The following is a 20,217-nucleotide window of genomic DNA, read 5'->3' on the forward strand; positions in this document are numbered from 1 at the left end:
CGCGCCGAGCCCTTATCCCTTCGATAACTAATCAGAAAAGTGCCTAATTATTCGGACTTTGTACACTCGTCTGTTCTCAACAAAGTAAACAAAACTAATACATAGAATTGATACATACAAATATTCTGTAGTTTAGTTACTGAAAGTTTGTTTGACCCTGGATTGTCGTACCTACATTGTATGAAGTTTTTTAATTGAAATGGAAATTCAAAGGTCTCAAAATAAATAACACATTTTACACAAAATTCTACTGTGACTCTATTGTGAAAAACAAATTTTGAGACCTTTTGAAGTTATCAATTAGGTGACTCGACAAAGGACTGTAATTTGTTGATAAGGTAAACTAATAAGTTAGCATGCCAAACCGGATCAAAGGTCACTTAATAATAATCAAGACGTCAGCTATCTGCAGACAAAAGTTTACCAAATAAAGTCTAGACGTTTTTGCGATAAGAAGTTTAATACATGCAAGCTTTCGCCTTTCGATACTAGTGAAATACTATTTTGATTACAGGGTATGAAAATTGTTTTTTTTTTATCATGATTACATTTTTTTAAACATTTAATGGTAAAATCTACGTGACGCATAATCAAAGGAATTAATTTATGATTAGCACGTGTCGATAGAAATGGTGTTCATTAATCGTATAATCGATACGATTCAAATCACAAAATTATTCACGATAAGCGATAGAAATTATAATTTAATCTGCCATGACAAGCAGTAATTACTACCGCTTAAACCATGCGCATTACGATAGCCTCCAGACATCCGTTATACTAATGCATTGTCAAGATTATATTGCTTATAATAATATTATTCTGACGCTACCTGAAACAAAGCGAGAGAAAAGATTGTGTTAGGGCCCCACACAAAACTGCGATGCGATGCGAATTCGCATATCGTTTTTGAGGGCATGGGGCATGTTTATAATAATAAACTCAAAAGCTCTTCAAATGAAGATTTGCTAATTCTAAAATTACAAGAAAAAATATCTTCGGCAGTTCTCAACCGATAGTACTATCGATCAAAATAGTTCGTATCAGAATTCATAATCGTAATAAATGGAAAAACCCAGAATCTTCTTTTTCTTTTATATCTATTTATCAATAACAGCAGTGCAATGATCTTTTTGCGATCCATCTTACAAATCCTAAAAACAAGAATTCGCATCTCATCGCAGTTTTGTTATAGTAGAAACCTATACCTACTTTATCTTCACCAAAAACTGACACTTATCTCCTACATCGTTTACCTATAGGCATGTAAAGTGCATTTATTGCATTGCGCACTTGTTATGAACTCAAGCCATAGATTTGAATTAAACCGAAGAGTAAATTGATGAACAAATAAAAAATATATAGTAATACACATGTAATACAATATACTTATGAAATACCATTTATATTATTGTTTTTTAAATCTAGGTATTTACAAATTCTAAATTCAAAAATAAATATTGAAATTTTATATTTTTCATATAATAAGCTAAATAGCTGTTTTTTTTTCGGGGGTAAAGACCCGCTCAATACAGGGGTAGTAGTTTCCAGAGCCCTTACCTATCTCGACCCTACTCTGTCCCCGACCCCATTAACTCGGAAAAAATCTTAACAGCTTGAAGTTGCCCAATGTACAGCGACAACTCTCGGGAAGCTTACTACTCTGTAAAAACTAGATGGCTTATGTATTTTGGGTTTTCGGTGGTAGGTATTTTGGATTGCGTGAACCGATTTTAATCTCCCATTTTTATTTGAAATAAGATACGTTAAGGATAAGAAAATGTGTAACATACTTTTAAAAAATGTTTACAAATACCGTTAAATTACGAACTTAATTCAGAAATTATTTTGTTTTTTCCAAAAACTGTTTAATGAATCGAGTTCAAAATAATTTTCCTAGAAAGTATATATGTATATATAAATTCTACATTTGAGAGTTTTTTCTTATTTTTTAAACATAATATTTATTAAAAAATGAATGCCACTGTTCATTGTAATTTTATAACTGCAGAACAGGCTCATCTATCCAAACCTTAGCCTGAAGGTTTATAATATCGTAATTTAATGCGTTAACGTATGTTAGCGACCACTAAGTAGGACTACTTATGCTTAGATCAAATACTTATTAATAAATTAGTAATCATGAGCCGATTTAAAAGCATGCGTCCTTTGCACTGCTACAGAATTGATGTATCTACAGAATTGATGTATCTCTACCTTTAATAAACAAATATTTTGCCGGCTGCTCAAAAGGCTAAAATAATTTATTGTGTATAAATTATTTTATAATTTAAATAAAATTATTTTATAATTTATATTAATACTTTTTAACATTTGTAACTTCTCAGCTCGATTAAAAACCCCAATTTTTAGCATTATTAATAGGTATTTGTGGCATAATTTTATGACTTACACTTATCTTTTATGACCAATATTACTGTACTTCCTAAATAAATAAAGTGCTGTAGTTATTAATGATAATTTTAAGTTGACAAGGCTTACAATTATTGTGTCCAAGAATATTTGTGTGCCTATAATTTCAAAGAAATAAAAGTACATAAGCTTCAAACCGTTCCTGATGTAAGACAACTATGAATAAAATGGAATAAAAGTAGACAGACATAGACATTACCTAGAGTTCCATTTGAGTCCACATTCCGATGAAGTCGGCGAAACACTAGCTTATCGGATTTTTTCAAAATTTTGTTTTGTCTGAAAATTGCATGGTCACCGTGCTATTATCAACGAGCCAGATATGTGAGTAAAATCTTCCGACAACTGTAATTAGCTCGATGATTAAGTGAAAATTAATTTAAATATCGTCATTAACCGTCTCAGTAGTTATTAGGGATGCGTAACCGAAATTAGGAAATAATTATTAAAAAAAATATACAAAACTCTTGACACGATTTTCTAATGTATGTATGTGTTTGCAAAAAAAGGTGAGTTAAAGCGTAACTTGTTAATGTAAAAGTTAATTGATCCATTGAGGAATTTAAGAATTCCGGCACTTATTTTGAGCAATGTAAAATGGCGAAAATACCTACTTTGATTATTTTGAAAAGAGTATGTGCATCATGACAATGATTACTTGTCCTGAGTTATCAGGCTTTCTCAACGTAAGTTTTCTAAAGTACTGGGTATTCTACCAGCGGCGACGGCTGTCGGAGAGGGTCACCCGGGTGTGGTTGCTTTTCAGGGCGCCACGCACCCCAGCTCTGGACGCAGAATGAGGGGACGCGCAGATTAGACCAATCTTACTAATCTACCTAACCCTTTTATAGCCTAGTTACCTTAGGTGACCACCTTGTTATGTCGAGTTCTTTTGTATTTTGGAAATTGGAAATTGAAATTTGTGGATTTCGGCTTTTAATCGTCGTATCGGATGTCAGATGCCAGTCTTATTACATCGAGTGACCCGTTTCTCTGGGTTGAGGAGGTCAGATAGTTAATCGCTCCATGTTAAATACTGGTACACTACCTATTCAGTCTCAGCTGCATCAGGTTAGACTGAAAGCCGAACCTACAGTTGGGAAAAGATAAGGCATACCTACAATTATTGAAAATAAAAACTTTTTTATAAAAAAAATAGGAACGGATACAATAAAACCTTTCACATGGCTTAAAATCGCAAAAAAAACACACTCAACAGACATAAACACAGTCAACAGACGTGCAGACACCAACCTCCAGAACTCTGTAAAAATTTCGTTAACCCTTTCAGTGTCTTTAGGCTTTTCAGTTTTGGCTCCAAAACTATAATATTTTTAATACTTACCCACAGTGGCATTCGTAACCCATAATGGTGCAAAATCCTTATCAATATGAATGGAATATGCACAATGCCCAAACAGCAGCAAGTAGCAGCTATTAAACCACACCGACTGCCAGGATGTTCATCATCATCATCATCATCATCATCAGCCTATCGCAGTCCACTGCTGGACATAGGCCTCTCCAGGATGTTCAATGACAGCCAGGTGAGCCAGGACTTACAGTTTAACGTGCCATCCGAAACACAGTTACCTATTGGTGTCTAAGATATAGGTACTTAGAAAGTAAAACCAAATTAGAAAAGTTGCATTAGTAGGTACTTGCCTGACCCACGGAATCGAACCCAAGCTCCGAGTTCAGAACCTCCTATTCACGATGTCGGCTGGAAAAAGGCGCCAAATCAATTTCTTCGCTGACAAGGGCTTTTTTACAGAGCCACGGGTGTTTGTGTGGTGCCATTTTGGTGGAATCTCACCTAGAGGCTAACTCCTAGTTAAAGCCCCTAGCAAAATGTGGGAAGGTCAAAAGTATATGAACGTGGTTGGATTCCGTCACAAGATTCACAAGGTGTTTATTTTAGGGTGTTTTGGCACGCTTATTCCATTGCCAGAGAGGTTTCAAGGTAACGTATATTTCTCATAAGGGACTTATATTTTTTCTTCAAAATCTGTCAAACAGCACATAAAAAAATATAAATTAATAGTGGAAAGGTTCATAATAGGCAAAACAGAAAATTATTTTCTGATTAATTTAATGACTACTATGAAGTTATTCATGAAATCTTTTTCATCTTAAAAGTTCAAGTGAGTGCTTGAAGTTTGGATTCCTCATAAAATGTGCGGTGTACTTTATAAATATGTGACACTATGAAACAATCACCTATACCTTACCTACCTGTGTTGTGTGTTGCCTGTGTTAAGCGTCGGGAATCGGCATTCAAACTAAGTCAATGCAGGTGATTTCACGAAATCATGATGATTCCGTACATCAAAACCATATACGGGCATTTTAGGGTCATAAAGCAGCATTAATATTATACGATTTAGATACTTAATCTATTGATGGATACTAGATAACCGTATCATACTTAATTTATCTCTGTCATATATTTATTAGGAATAAGAATTAAAACAAACCGTCACTTCAACTACGTATGTCGTGGTGGCGCGCATATTTTAAGTGTCCCACAAACGGTTAAATGGTAAATAAATATTGTTTTTTCTAAATATCTTAAATTATATGTTGGATTTTTAGTATGTATCGAATTTTAATCAACGACGTGTTTTTGCATAGGAGCCAAACGGCGTAAATGTGGTTGAAGATGGTAGTCGAGTGAATCCAGGGTTTAACCCAGAGCCGGAGAATGGGGATGTATCTAAGAAAAAAGATCTGACTACAGACTTCTTAGAAAGTCAAATCACAGTAAGTATCCTACCTTTTAAGTTTTTGCCTATTAAAAATGCCAACGTTCAAGTCATATAAAGATCGTTATAAATTAATATTCAAATGCGTGTAGCTTTAAACTTGTGATTTTTTAAGGGAACAAATATAATGACCACCATAAAATGCTTTGATACCCTTAGTTTTGTAACCAGAAATATCTACTGAACACCAGAAAAATAAAGTCTAAAAATGTAATAGTACCAGCTATTTTAGTCACGACTTCACTTTAAATTGTATTCGACCACCAAATTTAGTAAATGATCACCAACACTTGACGACCAAATTAATGTATTATTTTTGCCTAAATAAGTCACTGTGATTGCCATAAAATGTAGGCTTATTACCAAATAAAGTATTATGATGCCATATTAAGTTATGTGTCCGGCTTGCAATGCATGCGTGAGTGTCAGTATGACGAGTGACAGGGGAAAATGGAAGAAAATTACATATTGCGCCGACCCCAAGTAAAATTGGGAACAGGGCAGGAGAAAGAAGAAGAAGAATGTGTTTCTCAATACACTCCCTCGAAAACACACTCTTATCGCACTGTTTAGAGGCATGCAATAGACAATTTTCCACCCTAGTGCAGGAAAAGGGTTCCCATAATGTTATAAAATTTATTGTATCAGGCCGAACTTATTTTTTTGGAGTCAGTTTACTTAAACAGGATAGCAAGATGTAAAAACTTTGATTATCATTTTATATTAAAACGCTGGTATAATTTTGATGATCATTTACTACTTTTGGTGATCATTTACTACTTTTGGGATAACAATAATTTATTTGGACTCATTTTGCTTAAATAGGATAGCAGAATTTAAAAACTTTGGTTATAATCTTACTTTAAAATGGTGGTTTAATTTTGGTGATCATTTACTATTTTTGGCTTACGCATGATTTATTTTGGAGTAATTTCACTTAAATAGGATAGTAAAGTGTTAAAACTTTGGTTATAGTTTTACATTAAAATGCGAGTTTCATTTTGGTGATCATTTACTATTTTTGTCTGCTATTTGTTACTATATCTGGCGATCAGTTAAACATAAGCCATTTTTTAATAGATTTAAACGGCTCCATCATTACATAGTCCATACCGAGTGTCGAATTTGCACTGTCTATTTTAACTTCAAATAATATCTTGTACCTATTACCTAATGCACCCAGCAGGGCAATATATTAAGTGCACATGCCTACAAAAAGAACTACTTTGCGAAACGTTTAGTTGAATGGAAAAATTAAATATCAATCAATCTTATCTTATACAGTTAATTAGCAATAACAGCTAGGTACCTATGTATCTACTGGCATGTGTGTAATGTTAGTTACAAATAGTTCATTAATCCTTGATATAGTTTGATAAAATTGAATAATGTCGTCACATTATCTACAACATACTGTGAAAATTGAGTCACTTTAATCTCTATTAGTAAACGTTTTATTTCTTAAGGTTCCTTTTCCAGTAGGTACGTATGAGTAGTCAAAGTGACTACATTTGACCCTTTTACCGTGGTTAGTTGCTCCGTAACGTACATAAAAATATCGTAATATCCTTCAAAACATCGTAATAAGTCTCTAGGATCTCAATATTTAATTCTAATTATTATAAAATTAACTTTTAACATTTATGAATGCGTAAGTGAGTTTGCTACGCTTTCTACAATGACAACAACAACCACTAAAACTCTAAACTCTTCACTAAACGACAAAATCGATTCCGATGAAAACGATAAGGGTCGGCTGTATACGGTTTTAAGAGGAATATTTGAAAACTTTTCAATCGGCTACGTGAAGTGCTTCCCTCGGAAAATACGTCCTTAAATGAAACTGATCGAAATAGCTAGTGATTAAAATTTTAACTCAAATAAACACCCATATAAGTACATATAATTATTCATAGATAACAACACACTAAAATGTTAATGAGGATTAATTAGCTCTTATCATTTATCATAAAAATATTTGCCTCATTTGCCTGGTTACTTAGGTGTTGAAAACCTATGAGGGGTTAAAGGCAAAATAAATTTTTAAACAGTTACCTATTTATCGTTCGTTACAAGTATCTCCCTAATTGCTTCACTCAGAATGTTTTTATAATGGTATACTTTTGCGACTTATGACCGCGTTTGATAATTTTATTTTCCGAGAATATATTTGTTTATTATAAATAAATATAAAATAAATAGATAAAATAATTTTTATTGCCAAAAATAGTTATTTGTTATACAAAAGCGCAAGTTGCTTTTTAACCGCGGGCTCAATTTTTTTTCAAAAGAGCACAAGGTGAAAAATCTTTGCACTCGAGTGCAACACGTAACTTTTCATCCCACCTCGTCGAGGAAATTACTAAATGCAAAAATCAAAATGGCGCGCACGTCACACATGGCAAATTAAAAAATGTACCTATTAAAATTTATTTATGCAAAAACTCAGTTTAAAATGTAATGAGGTTTAAAATCGACCTTAAAACAATTAAACAAATTAAAAAGAAGTACCTATTAAAGTTAATTTATTTGAAAACTCAGTTTAAAAATGAAACGAGGTTAAAAATCTATGTAAAGAAATTATAAAAATTACTTAATTAATTGAATAATTATTCTAAGCAATATGTTATTTGTTTAATATGTATTTGTTTGAAAAGTCTTATCAACATTGTCACAAATGGAGTATTGCACACGATGTTCTAAATTCAAATCACTTTGCCGCTCTAGAGGATAAAAACGGCTTTTGCGCTCAGATATCAAAGGGTAAAACTACTCTTTCCGAGATGGTGGGATGAAATAGTTATTTGTTATACAAGAGTGCAAAGTTGCTTTTTAACCGCGCGCTCAATTTTGATGACTGAGCAAGCGAAGGATTCTAAAATTGAAACACGAACGTAGCGAGTGTTTCAATAATTAGAATCCTGAGCGATAGCGAGGGAATCAATAGAGCACAAGGTGAAAAATCTTTGCACTCGAGTGCAACTCGTAACTTTTCATCCCACCTCATCGAGGAAATTTCTAAACTCAAAAAAATAAAATGGCACGCACGTCACACATGGCAAATTAAAAAATGTACCTATTAAAATTTATTTATGCAAAAACTCAGTTTAAAATGTAATGAGGTTTAAAATCGACCTTAAAACAATAAAAAATAATAATTTCATCCCACTTCATCGAGGAAATCACTAAATGCAAAAAACAAAATGGCGCGCACATATGGGTATCAAATTAAAAAGAAGTAACTATTAAAGTTCATTTATTTGAAAACTCAGTTTAAAAATGAAACGAGGTTAAAAATCGATGTAAAAACCACAATAAAATATACTTAATTAATTGAATAAATATTGTAAGCAGTATTTTATTTGTTTAATATGTATTTGTTTGAAAAGTCTATTAAGATTGTCACAAATGGAGTATTGCACACGATGTTCTAAATTCAAATCACTTTGCCGCTGTAGAGGATAAAAACGGCTTTTGCGCTCAGATATCAAAGGGTAAAACTACTCTTTCCGAGATGGTGGGATGAAAAAGTAATTTTACTTGTGGTAGTTGGAGTTGAGCGACAAACTAAGCGCCGCCTGTTTTTTGTTTATTATCGGAGTTAAAAATTTTAAACGGGGTAACGTGGAAACCATTTGGCCATGAAACAGTGTATCTACTTCCCTTGCTATTGTAGCTAACAATGCTGGTTTAATTGAGTACAATGTCGAAAGAAAAGATATTTTTGTTACGAATAATATATGCCTTATAGGTAAGTATCTACACTTATAAGGCAATAAAATGACCTTACGTGTCAACTATGCAAAATAAACGAGTCCATCAGGAAATATTTATATTACTGTAATTTGAAACAAAATGTGTTAGATAAGATATAAAACCCTATCTAAATTGTACTGTTTTGCACTACATATAACAAAAAAAATAAAGCTACTTATTTTTACAAAACAACATCTAAGTATTCATGTACCTATACTTAGGTAGATTATTATTGTGATCGATAAAAGATAAAAAAGGTTTATAAATTTACAACTAAATAATTTCTTATAACTTCCTTTTAATGACTAAACACGTCACAAGCAATGAGTTCTTGGTATTTCCCTGCAGTTGCGGACACTGCTTTTATACGAAGCACACGTGAGATAAACAAAATATTATTTATCCGCAATGGATAAATCCGTTTCCGTTTAAAATTACGAACAAATAATTTCATTGAAGTCACTTAACAATAAAAAGTCTATTAATATTTGTATGAATATCCTTACTAGCTTTTCGAACCATTTCACCCGCGTTCAACTGGACTAATAAATACATACTCCGCTTATATCCTTCCTCGATACATGTTCTATCTAGCAATTAAGGAATTTATAAATCAATCCAATAGTTTTTGAGATGAGCATAGTAATTTCAAGAAGACATGCTCTTTAGATTAATAATATAAAATAAGTAGGTAAATACTACAAATATATTTTGAAGACCATCGCCATAGTTATTTGTTATACAAGAGTGCAAAGTTGCTTTTTAACCGCGGGCTCAATTTTGATGACCGAGCAAGCGAAGGATTCTAAATTTGAAACACGAGCGTAGCGAGTGTTTCAAAAATTAGAATCCTGAGCGATAGCGAGGGAATCAAATGAGCACAAGGTGAAAAATCTTTGCACTCGAGTGCAACACGTAACTTTTCATCCCACCTCATCGAGGAAATGACTAAATGCAAAAAAATATATAATGAGTAGACGGCTCACCTCCAGCAGTGAAAACTACGAGAAGAAGAAGGAATAAAAATACGTTTGCAATAAATATAATTTAATTTTAGTTTGGGTATTAACTACTACATTATACTACAGGCTAATTTATTAATCTTAACAAATGATGATTAGAAATTAAGAAAAATTGAATGTAACGTTGTTACAGTTAGTTATGTGGAGTGTAATATTTTTGTTTTTGTTCGGTACTGTAATGTTGGTGGTAGAGACTTGTGTATTATTATTATTGTTTTTTGGTAAGTTATCTGTATCACTTAATATTTCTACAGATTCATTAGATTCCTTTGGCGTAAATGTTGGCGAGAGAGGGCGAAGGCTAGATGTTTCGTACCGGCTCATTGTTGATGTGGAAGGGCCAGTCCAAGGATCTGACAAAGGCTTGTTCAGTGTAATGGCTCCCACGATGCCTTTACATATTTTAGACTTATTTTCGATAGAATCCTCTATATATCCTTCTACTACCGCATTAGACTTCCAGCCTCCATGACGCTTAAGAGACAGAAGATCAGCTCCTGAATCGGCCAAAAGTGTGGCTGAAGTTCGTCGGAAACAATGACCCGTGTACAGTTGAGGTTCTGGGAGTTCGAGAAATGTCGCTATTTCTCGTGGGATACTGCCAATTTTATTAGAACCCATAGGCTGTCGAACACACTTTCCGTTGCGATATTGTAGAAAAAATCGATTGGTTGGAGTGTTAAGAGGGCGTAAAGCTTTGTATTTCTCTACAATCGCTGCGCACTCCTTGCGAATGACGAAGTTGCGGTCTCTTTTGGTCTTTGTATTCGTTAAGTGTATCAATAACAATTCATCCGAATGTTTCTCAATATTTGTGACATTAAGCAGTGTCAGTTCATTTGTTCTACATGCTCCGTTTATGCCAATAATAAGAACAACCTGTAAAGAATAGAGTATTTAAGTAGTAGATAATGAAAATTAATTACATTAATATGCATGCATGCTTATGCCAACTACATTAATAATAATACCTACTGAATGTACACTTACTTTTGCCGCCAAATACATGGAATCTGGTGCATTGTTAACAAACTTTTCTATTTCGGATGCTGTGAAAACTTTCGATTTTTTTGGTTGATGACCAGATGAGGCTCTTTTTAAAAATGCCAGTAACTTAGTATATGTTTCGATATTAATATCTTTTTTCATCTTAATCGTTGCTTTTAGCATTGAGTAAGTACTCCATAGTGTGCTAGATTTCCTCGTCTTATATAATTCAACAAAATATGCAAGCAAAACGTTTTCTGAAAATGTTTTGGCACCTTTAGCTATTCGCCATGTATTGAACATTTCATATTGTTTCAAATACTTCTCGCGTGATTGTTGAGGGAGAAAGGTCATCTGTACATTATTTACAGTTTCGATCAATTCTGTCGGCGTCAAATATATGTCGTCGTCGTCACTATAAGAATATGTTTTCACTTTTAAACAATATAACGTAAAAAGAAATTAGCGCGCGCAACGCAAATTAAGAAAAAAAGTACCAAGGTTTTCTGAATTCAAAAATGTTGATGACGGGCTGTGTTCCGAAGCTAGTGCTCAGGACATTACGTCAACTTGTATCACCGTAGCACTCCGTACAATAAGGCATTGATTCGTGAGGTCATTAACACTAGGCAGTATACTGAGTTTAATTTCGGAACACAGCCGAATTCACAAACTCAGTCCACATGACGTTCTAAATTCAAATCACTTTGCCGCTCTAGAGGATAAAATGGGCTTTTGCGCTCAGATATCAAAGAGTAAAAATACCCTTTCCGAGATGGTGGGATGAAAAATATTTTTATTTCATACAGCAGAGGAGGTAAATTAATTATCACGCTTACACACTCATAGCGGGAAAATAATTTACAATCCAACGTATGTTGATATGCTTATAATAAATATTTTATACCTAGGTACTAGCCTAATTGGCTGCTGCTAGGTTTCTGTCCAGCACACAACTATAACAAGTAACTATAACGACTAATCTATCATTGGCATCGCTTAGTTCTTATGTAGCAACGGACTTCCTCAAGGATGCCGTAATGGGTTCTAATGTTAATTATTTTTGTGCACTTCTCATTTTAGGACGCAACTAAACCGGCAACTGAAAATGAAAGACAACAATGGGATAACCAGTACCAGTTCCTCATGTCATGTATCGCCACTTCGGTCGGTCTCGGCAACGTGTGGCGATTCCCCTTCATCGCCTACCAGAACGGAGGCGGCGCCTTCCTTATACCGTACATCATCGTTCTTATACTAATAGGAAAACCTATGTACTACCTAGAAACTTCCCTAGGACAGTTCAGTAGTAGTAATTGTGTCAAAGTGTGGGCTCTGTCACCGGCTATGAAAGGTAGGTACAAAGTTATCATTGTTTTATAATTCCACAAATTCGATCTTTACATTTGTCTAACACTTGTTTATTGTTTGCAGGGACGGGCTACGCACAAGCTCTTAGTGCTCTCTATGTAGTTTCCTACTATATGTCCATCGTAGGACTGTGCTTATATTATTTAGTGATGAGCTTTCAAAGCACTCTGCCCTGGGCCCTTTGCAGACCCGAATGGGAAAATTGTGTGCCCTCTGGACAGACTGCAAACGACACAGAGTTAACAGGAGAACCGGTATCCAGCGCGGAATTATATTTCACGTAAGTTCACACGGTGAATAATCTTATCATTAGCGTAATTACTAATTACAGTGTTAATAAAACGTCAACTCAAAATCATGCTTATGCAGGTAATCAATAAGTAATTACCGCATTCATTTCATGGATAGGTATTGATATGACCTTGTACGTCGAAATGCAGGAAACAACTTGAAGCTTCTAAAATCATAGATCAATCAACTCATCCGTAATGTCTTTGATGAGTTTTGAAAATAAAAAATCTTACAACAACCTTCACCATTTTTTACTGCGTAATTATTTCGTTAGTCAAGTGGCCTCCAAACGTAATCGGACCAAAATCGCTTTGCAAGTTTTAAGTTACTTGGATAAGTGGAACCCGGACGAAGGAAGTGATTGCAAATATCAGATTTGTCTCCGATTAATCTCCGGTCGTGTCGGATTGCTGTCTGATGGAATATGATGGATAGAGACACTCTATTCCCACTCCTACACCTATCTTTTACATCCACGAACATCACAGAAACTGTCAGACGACATCGTCAGTTCAATAAATATTATTAGTACCTACTTAAGTACCTAGGATGGCGATGCGCGACAGCCCACGTGCGGTACCGCTTGCGGTAGTAATTCTCTCGCACAAGAAGGATAGAGGCCTGGTTTACCTATATACCTACAACTGCTATCCCTCAAAATCTGCAAAATAAGCTATATTATAAACATTGATTTAGTGTAAGAAAAGGATCTGTTGTTGTCAACTGAAAACCACGTGTTTTATGAAGATTTATAGCATTATTTCTGAGTAATCTAATCATACAATAAATAATCAACATAATTGTAGATAAACCATATAAGTAATGATAACATGTGGCGTTGTGTACTTACATTGACGTATTACAGTACCTAATTACGAATAAGTGCCTAATTTCATATTTTAAAACAGATAAGATACGAACGATAAGATGATCTTTTATCCTTATTCCACGTGGTTATCAGCAGCAGGATGTTTTACAGATAACATTCAACAATATTATTACAACGACCCTTAGAGAATTGTTAAACTTTCGTGCAATCATTCTATCTTTCTATTTTGCATTCACGTGATGCATAAAATGATCCTCTCTAGCAAGTTTCTATATGTATTTAGATATATTCTTGGTAAGATATTATTGACCAAATATAGTGCTACATAATACAATTTTATAGTTCAGATAGAAAGATATGGCATCATGCTATTATAATACCGTCAGCTTCTCTACAACCAAAAATAACATTGATTTCCTAAAGATACGAATGTCTTAAAGATCCAGTCCTTAAAATATACCATACCTACTAGTTAATAAATAAAACGGCTATGTCATAGGTTTCATTACTGATCTCACGATATAAGCTTAGCTGAGTAAAACCATCGTAATCAAAACATTTGTTTACAGGAAAACTATCCTGCGGCAGTCCGATGGAATTCACGATGGCATTGGTAAGATTTAGACCCATTTCAGGAGCTTATCGATAACTACAGCTTCAATACATATGAATGCCTATGAAATTAGAACGATTGGATAAAAAATTCTCTACATTAAATGTATGTTTAACAGGTGCACCAATCTGGGACTTAACCCTGAGCTTGTTCGTATCCTGGTTAATTATCTTCCTGATTGTTGCTCGAGGAGTCAAAAGTTCAGGAAAAGCGGCGTACTTCCTGGCTCTGTTCCCATATGTTGTGATGTTCATATTATTGATCAGGTAATAAGCATTCAAACATCTTAAATTTATTTCCCGCGTTTTTACCTACGTCTTGTGGAATTACTCCCGTACCCGAACAAAATATAGCCTACCTTACTCGGGGATAGCGAAGCTTCCCAAATGTGAAAGATTTAAAATACAAAAAAAAAAAAACGATTTTTTAACCTCTTTATTTAATTAGTAAGATTATACTCTAAATCATTATAACCTCATATTTACGTAATAACTTTATTTTTCGTAGCCTTCGTAGTAAAGTCGTAGCACTTTCGTAGCAGGAGTATCGTAACCGTAACTCGTAGAATGTGTAGCTTGTCGTAGCACTGGCGTAGTAGGAATATCGTAACCGATGTGACTGTACTCGTAGAATGTGTAGCTTGTCGTAGCACTTGCGTAGCAGCTACGTCGTAGTATTTATGGAGCTCTATTTTATTTTATGTTAATGTTTGATTACAGAGCTGTCACTTTACCTGGTGCTGAAATGGGAATTCTATTCTTCATTACACCAAAATGGGAGAAAATCTTGGAAATGAGGGTATGACTTCTTAATAACTTTTGAGATGAAACTTTTTTTATCTAGTTGTCGAATAAGCAAAGTTATCATCAAAAACGTTTTGATATTTTTAACAGCGTTTGTGTAATTTCAGGTGTGGTACGCGGCTGTTACACAAGTATTCTTCTCTCTGTCCGCTTGCTCAGGAGCTCTCATAATGTTCTCCTCTTTCAACAACTTTTCTCAAAACGTTTACAGGTAGGTAACGTTATAAAAAATATCAACGCTGCAGTCACGACACGAATATTATGTTAGTAAAGTATTTTTATTAACTTTTCAGAGATTCGATGATTGTAACTACACTGGACACGTTCACAAGTTTAATCTCCGGCATAACAATCTTCGGTATCTTGGGAAATCTTGCATTCCAACTTGGCTACGACAATATCAATGATGTTATTGGATCTGGTGGCTCGAGTCTTGCTTTTATCTCATACCCAGATGCCATTGCACAGTCGCCATTCGTACCGCAAGTAAGGGTTAAAACCAGTTTTTTTTTATAATAGTTATTATTAAATCATGTTTTAATCTTACGCTTATTTTTCAGCTCTTTGCTGCACTGTTCTTCTTGATGATGGCTGTCCTCGGTGTGGGGTCAGGAGTAGCCTTGTTCTCAACAATTAACACCATTCTTATTGATGCTTTCCCAAAAGTGCCGATCATTTACATGTCCGCTATAAACTGTACAATATGCTTCTTAGTTGGGCTTGTTTATGTTACACCGGTAAGTTTCGTATTTTATTTTGAAAGACCATAACGTTTTAGAGCGATAAGAGGCCTTTCCTGTGACAGGCATGAACTATCAACCAATGATATTTCTGACCTAAGTAAATTTTCGTCGAGACAATCAAGGGAGTAAGAGAGGTGAGGTCGTGTCACCGGTCTAGATTGGTACTTGTACTTTCCTTTAACCCTTTTCCAACTTTATTGAAGTTTAGGTAACTACTTACTAAATAACGCAATAAGTATTTACTTGCAATCTAAAATCCAACTTTAAATATATCGTTACAGGGTGGACAGTACATTTTGGAATTAGTAGATTACTACGGAGGAACTTTCATGAGATTATTCGCAGCTATCATTGAAACGATGGGTGTATTCTGGATTTATGGTAAGTATAATATTATCTCACTTCATAATACCTACATGTACCTAGATTGATTAACTCAACCAGTCCGAACATTGAAATTTTTACTAGGTACTACAACCCATATATTTTTGCAACCAAAAAACGGTGTCATCAAAATCCTAGCATTATCCTTAATATGACATCCCGATTTACCCAAATTGTTGTGGTGGTCACCATATTTATACGCTGCTTCACAGATGATTCATTAATTCCCTTGTATTAACATTACAGGTCTGGAAAACATGTGTCTGGACATTGAATACATGTTAGGATTAAAGAGTTCAATATACTGGCGCGTGTGTTGGGGGATCGTAACACCTATTATGATGATGGTTGTATTTTTCTACTCCTTGATCACAACAGAAGAATTGTTGTTCGGCGGAACGTATGAATATCCACAAGGAGCTTACAGTACGTTTTATAAACTTTCTTATAGGAACCTAATTTTGTAAACGCAATACTCTAAATTTACCTAAACAATGTGTATATTTTTCAGTTGCTGGAGCTATTCTGCAATACTTCGGAATAGCACTGATTCCCATATTCATGTTAGCTACGCTGTGGAAATATAAATCTGATACTTTTGTTGATGTGAGTACCTAACAGAATTGATTGTCATAATTACCTACTATTGAACCAATCCTACGTATAAAACTTATTACCTAGAAAATTATCATAATTGTACCTATTATTTACAGACCGTGAAACGATCATTTAGAAAGAAGGCAACTTATGGCCCCAGAAACCTTCAAAAACGCGAAGAGTGGAAGGAGTTCCGCCGCAACGCTAAGTATGAAAGAGAACTGAAACGTAAGAATTGGTTCCACCACATAGGTTTAAGTTTGATTGGTGGATACCGAAGAGGACAAAAGTGATTATGTAAATATTTCAACTTGAATATTCTTTTACTCAACATTATTTATTGTATTCTGTTATGTATAGGTACTGTATCATATTACGTCTAAGTCTGTAATAAAGCTATTTTTAAATCAATAATACTAATTTAACTCTACCATTGTTTCATTTACTGAAAATTATCCTTTATACTTTCTGATTCTACAAAGATACAAATTCTCATAAACTTAACCATAAAATACCTCCATATATGTGTATTTAAGGGTTATTCCCGTTCAGTAACACTCTTTCGTGAACACTGCTGACGATCGGGAAAAAAAGTTTCGTTCGTTCACGGTGTTGACGAACGCTACTTATTATTTCTGGTAATTCCCGTTCGGTAACACCTTTCGTACCTGTCGTCAACACTGTTGACGATCGGGAAAAAAAAGTTTCGTTCGTTCACAGTGTCCATGAATGCTGGTTTTTATTTTTAAATTATAGAAATAAAATAGAACATGTCATGGTTTTTTAAGTGTAAAATGGTTATTATGGACATGATAAGGCCATTTTTTTATTTTCTAGTTAATTGTGTTTTAAAAGATCTAACATAATCCATTAAAACATTTTAAAAATCCAAACAAATAAAAACCAGCATTCATGGAAACTGTAAACGAACGAAACTTTTTTTTTCCCAATCGTCAACAGTGTTGACGATAGGAACGAAAGGTGTTACCGAACGGGAATTACCAGAAATAATAAGTAGCGTTCGTCAACACTGTGAACGAACGAAACTTTTTTTCCCGATCGTCAGCAGTGTTCACGAAAGAGTGTGACCGAACGGGAATAACCCAACGAAAGGTGTTACCGAACGGGAATTACCCTAAATAATAAGTAGCGTTCGTCAACACTGTGAACAAGGAAACTTTTTTTTCCCGATCGTCCACAGTGTCGACGAAAGGGTGTTACCGAGCGGGAATAACCCGTATTTAACAGGTTACTGTAAGATGATTTACTTAATTACAAAGTAGCATTGTAGCTAGAGGGAACTTTCCGCTTCCAATGTAACATTTAGTTGAGATTGCTGTCAATTCCATCTCCTTTTGTTCAATCGTCAAAGCTTAATTTAGGGACAAGCTTCAAAACCCAAAAAATTACATATTTTAATTTTTACCTAATGTGAAACCCGAAAAATGTTTAAGCAACCAATGGAATTTCGTTATTCAAACATCTCCTTTCCATCGACTGTTATAATCCTAGACAGCATATTAAGACCTCACTACCACAGGGTACATTCTTTGGCCTGCTAAAACGATATTCTTGTAGGTATTGCAGGTGGTCTGCGGGTTGTTCGAAAGAGGTACCGCGGCCCTAGCACATAAGGCCTACGACGGAACACGACGGCTTTTAGTCAGTAAGAGTCTGACACTCCCTCACCGCTGCTAACCCACAGCGGGAGGGGTCATTTGATGATTTTTTACGTCGTTAAAAAAAAAAAAAAAAAAAAAAAAAAAAGGTATTGCAGGTGGTATCTAGACACACGGCAGTGTGTCCGCCAAGTTCGAGCAAAAAAGCGACACACCGGCCGTGGGTTATATTACACGAACCATTTCGGGCCAAATTCGACCCCCCTATAACTCAAAATCTATTTTATTTAAGCATATCAAATTTCTAGTATCTGTTGAGATCCCCTCACTTATCTAAAATACAAAATTTCATTAATATACCTATTGTAGGTCTTGAGATATTGACGTCAGAAAATCGCTATTTTTACTATACACTCACTGACTGACTGACTCACTCATCAAAAACCTAGACCACTTCCAATGGTCGTATTGACTTGAAATTTGGCATGGAAGTAGGTCTTTATGTCAAGGTAAAGGGAAAAATCTGAAAATGGCCAAGTGTGAGTCGGTTTCAAAATAATGAAGGTGTAAATTTATACCCGGTGTAAATTTATTATAAAATCTATATTTATATAATATATCTTCGAATGGTCGTACCGATCTGAAATTCGTTACAAAGGTTTGTATTTAGTCAAAGTAAAGTAAAAATCTGAAAACGGCCAAGTGTGAGTCACTTTCGAAAATAACGAATGTGTAACATTGATCCACAAACATAATATATGATAACATGTCAGTCAGTTGGTAAATCTAGTCCATTTAGTTAATCTAGTTCATTTCTTTGTAAGAAGCATAGTGCATATTCAAAAATCTGAAAGATAGTATAAATGAGACATTCCCTTAACTAACTTAATCATAACAAAAAAATAAAATAAACGACCTTACAAAAATAAATGAAATCCCACCCAAAACAAAAATGTGAAAGACTGCCAAGTTCGATAATATGGGAATGCTTCGCCTATAAAAGAAGTGGGATCTGAATAAGTACCAAGTTCCATACACATACCTCAGTTAAAAATAGTTACTTTTTAATGATGATTACTTGGCAAGTTTTAATAGAAAATTAAATACTTGATTCATTGCGTTTAGTCGGTTTACAACAAGGTGCGTGAAAACTTGCCAAGTAACATCATTAAAAAGTAACTATTTTTAACTGAGGTATGTGTATGGAACTTGGTACTTATTCAGATCCCACTTCTTTTATAGGCGAAGCATTCCCATATTATCGAACTTGGCAGTCTTTCACATTTTTGTTTTGGGTGGGATCTTAATTGACCACATGGACAAGGAAATCTCAATTCTATATATTTGTACCTATATAACTTAATCTTAAAAAAATAAGAGAACGATGTGGCACATGAGGGTGCGTGTCATCCGAATTGAGAACCTCTTTTTGGGAACTTTGTTTAAACCCGTAGTATTTTGAAAGTGTATAATATAGGTACCTTTTTGAGTAGGCATAATTTGGGTTTTGAGGATCATACTTGTATCAACTTGACATTACTACTGAACAAACAAATTATCTTTTCATACCTCTACCTAGTCCGTGTTCTTTTGTATATGCAAAGTCATAATAACATGTCTCGCTTTCCCTATCTCTCTGTGGATCTTTCAAACATTAGTAGGATCCTAAATCTATGGAAATTGCAGAAGTCAGTGGGTCGTTTTAGCAAACGGGCAGTCATTCAGTGTCCATACGGGCCAAGGTTAGACTTGAGGCCAAATTATAGTTCATGCCTATATTAGTCGCGGGAATATAAAGTAGGATAATAAAGTACCTGCAGTTCACCCCAATTAACATTGCATTTCTAAAATTAGCCATTTGACGCCTTACGCAACCGCAGAGCGGGAAATTCAAAATGAAATGGTTTTTGGATGTTTCGTAAAGTTAATTGGCGCAAACTGAAGCTAAGCGTAAGTAGTCGCAAAATTTTGTTATTTCATGTATTTTAGTTCCAATTATTCGAA

At 34.5% G+C, this 20,217-nt stretch overlaps 1 protein-coding gene across 1 annotated transcript; it reads left to right on the forward strand.

Annotated features, from left to right (window-relative positions):
- Positions 1 to 4,824: 4,824 nt before the first annotated feature.
- LOC124633261 (sodium-dependent nutrient amino acid transporter 1-like) lies at positions 4,825 to 17,024 on the forward strand. The gene is made up of 14 exons (XM_047168437.1): positions 4,825 to 4,975; positions 5,068 to 5,196; positions 12,047 to 12,317; positions 12,398 to 12,614; positions 14,024 to 14,067; positions 14,186 to 14,333; positions 14,787 to 14,865; positions 14,978 to 15,081; positions 15,164 to 15,356; positions 15,431 to 15,607; positions 15,895 to 15,994; positions 16,244 to 16,423; positions 16,509 to 16,603; positions 16,711 to 17,024. Exons 1-14 carry the CDS (start codon positions 4,973 to 4,975, stop codon positions 16,885 to 16,887), a joined length of 1,917 nt encoding a protein of 638 aa, XP_047024393.1. The 5' UTR covers positions 4,825 to 4,972; the 3' UTR covers positions 16,888 to 17,024.
- The last annotated feature ends 3,193 nt before the right edge of the window (positions 17,025 to 20,217 follow it).

This window comes from Helicoverpa zea, chromosome 9, assembly GCF_022581195.2.
Source record: "Helicoverpa zea isolate HzStark_Cry1AcR chromosome 9, ilHelZeax1.1, whole genome shotgun sequence".
Lineage (NCBI taxonomy): Eukaryota > Metazoa > Arthropoda > Insecta > Lepidoptera > Noctuidae > Helicoverpa > Helicoverpa zea.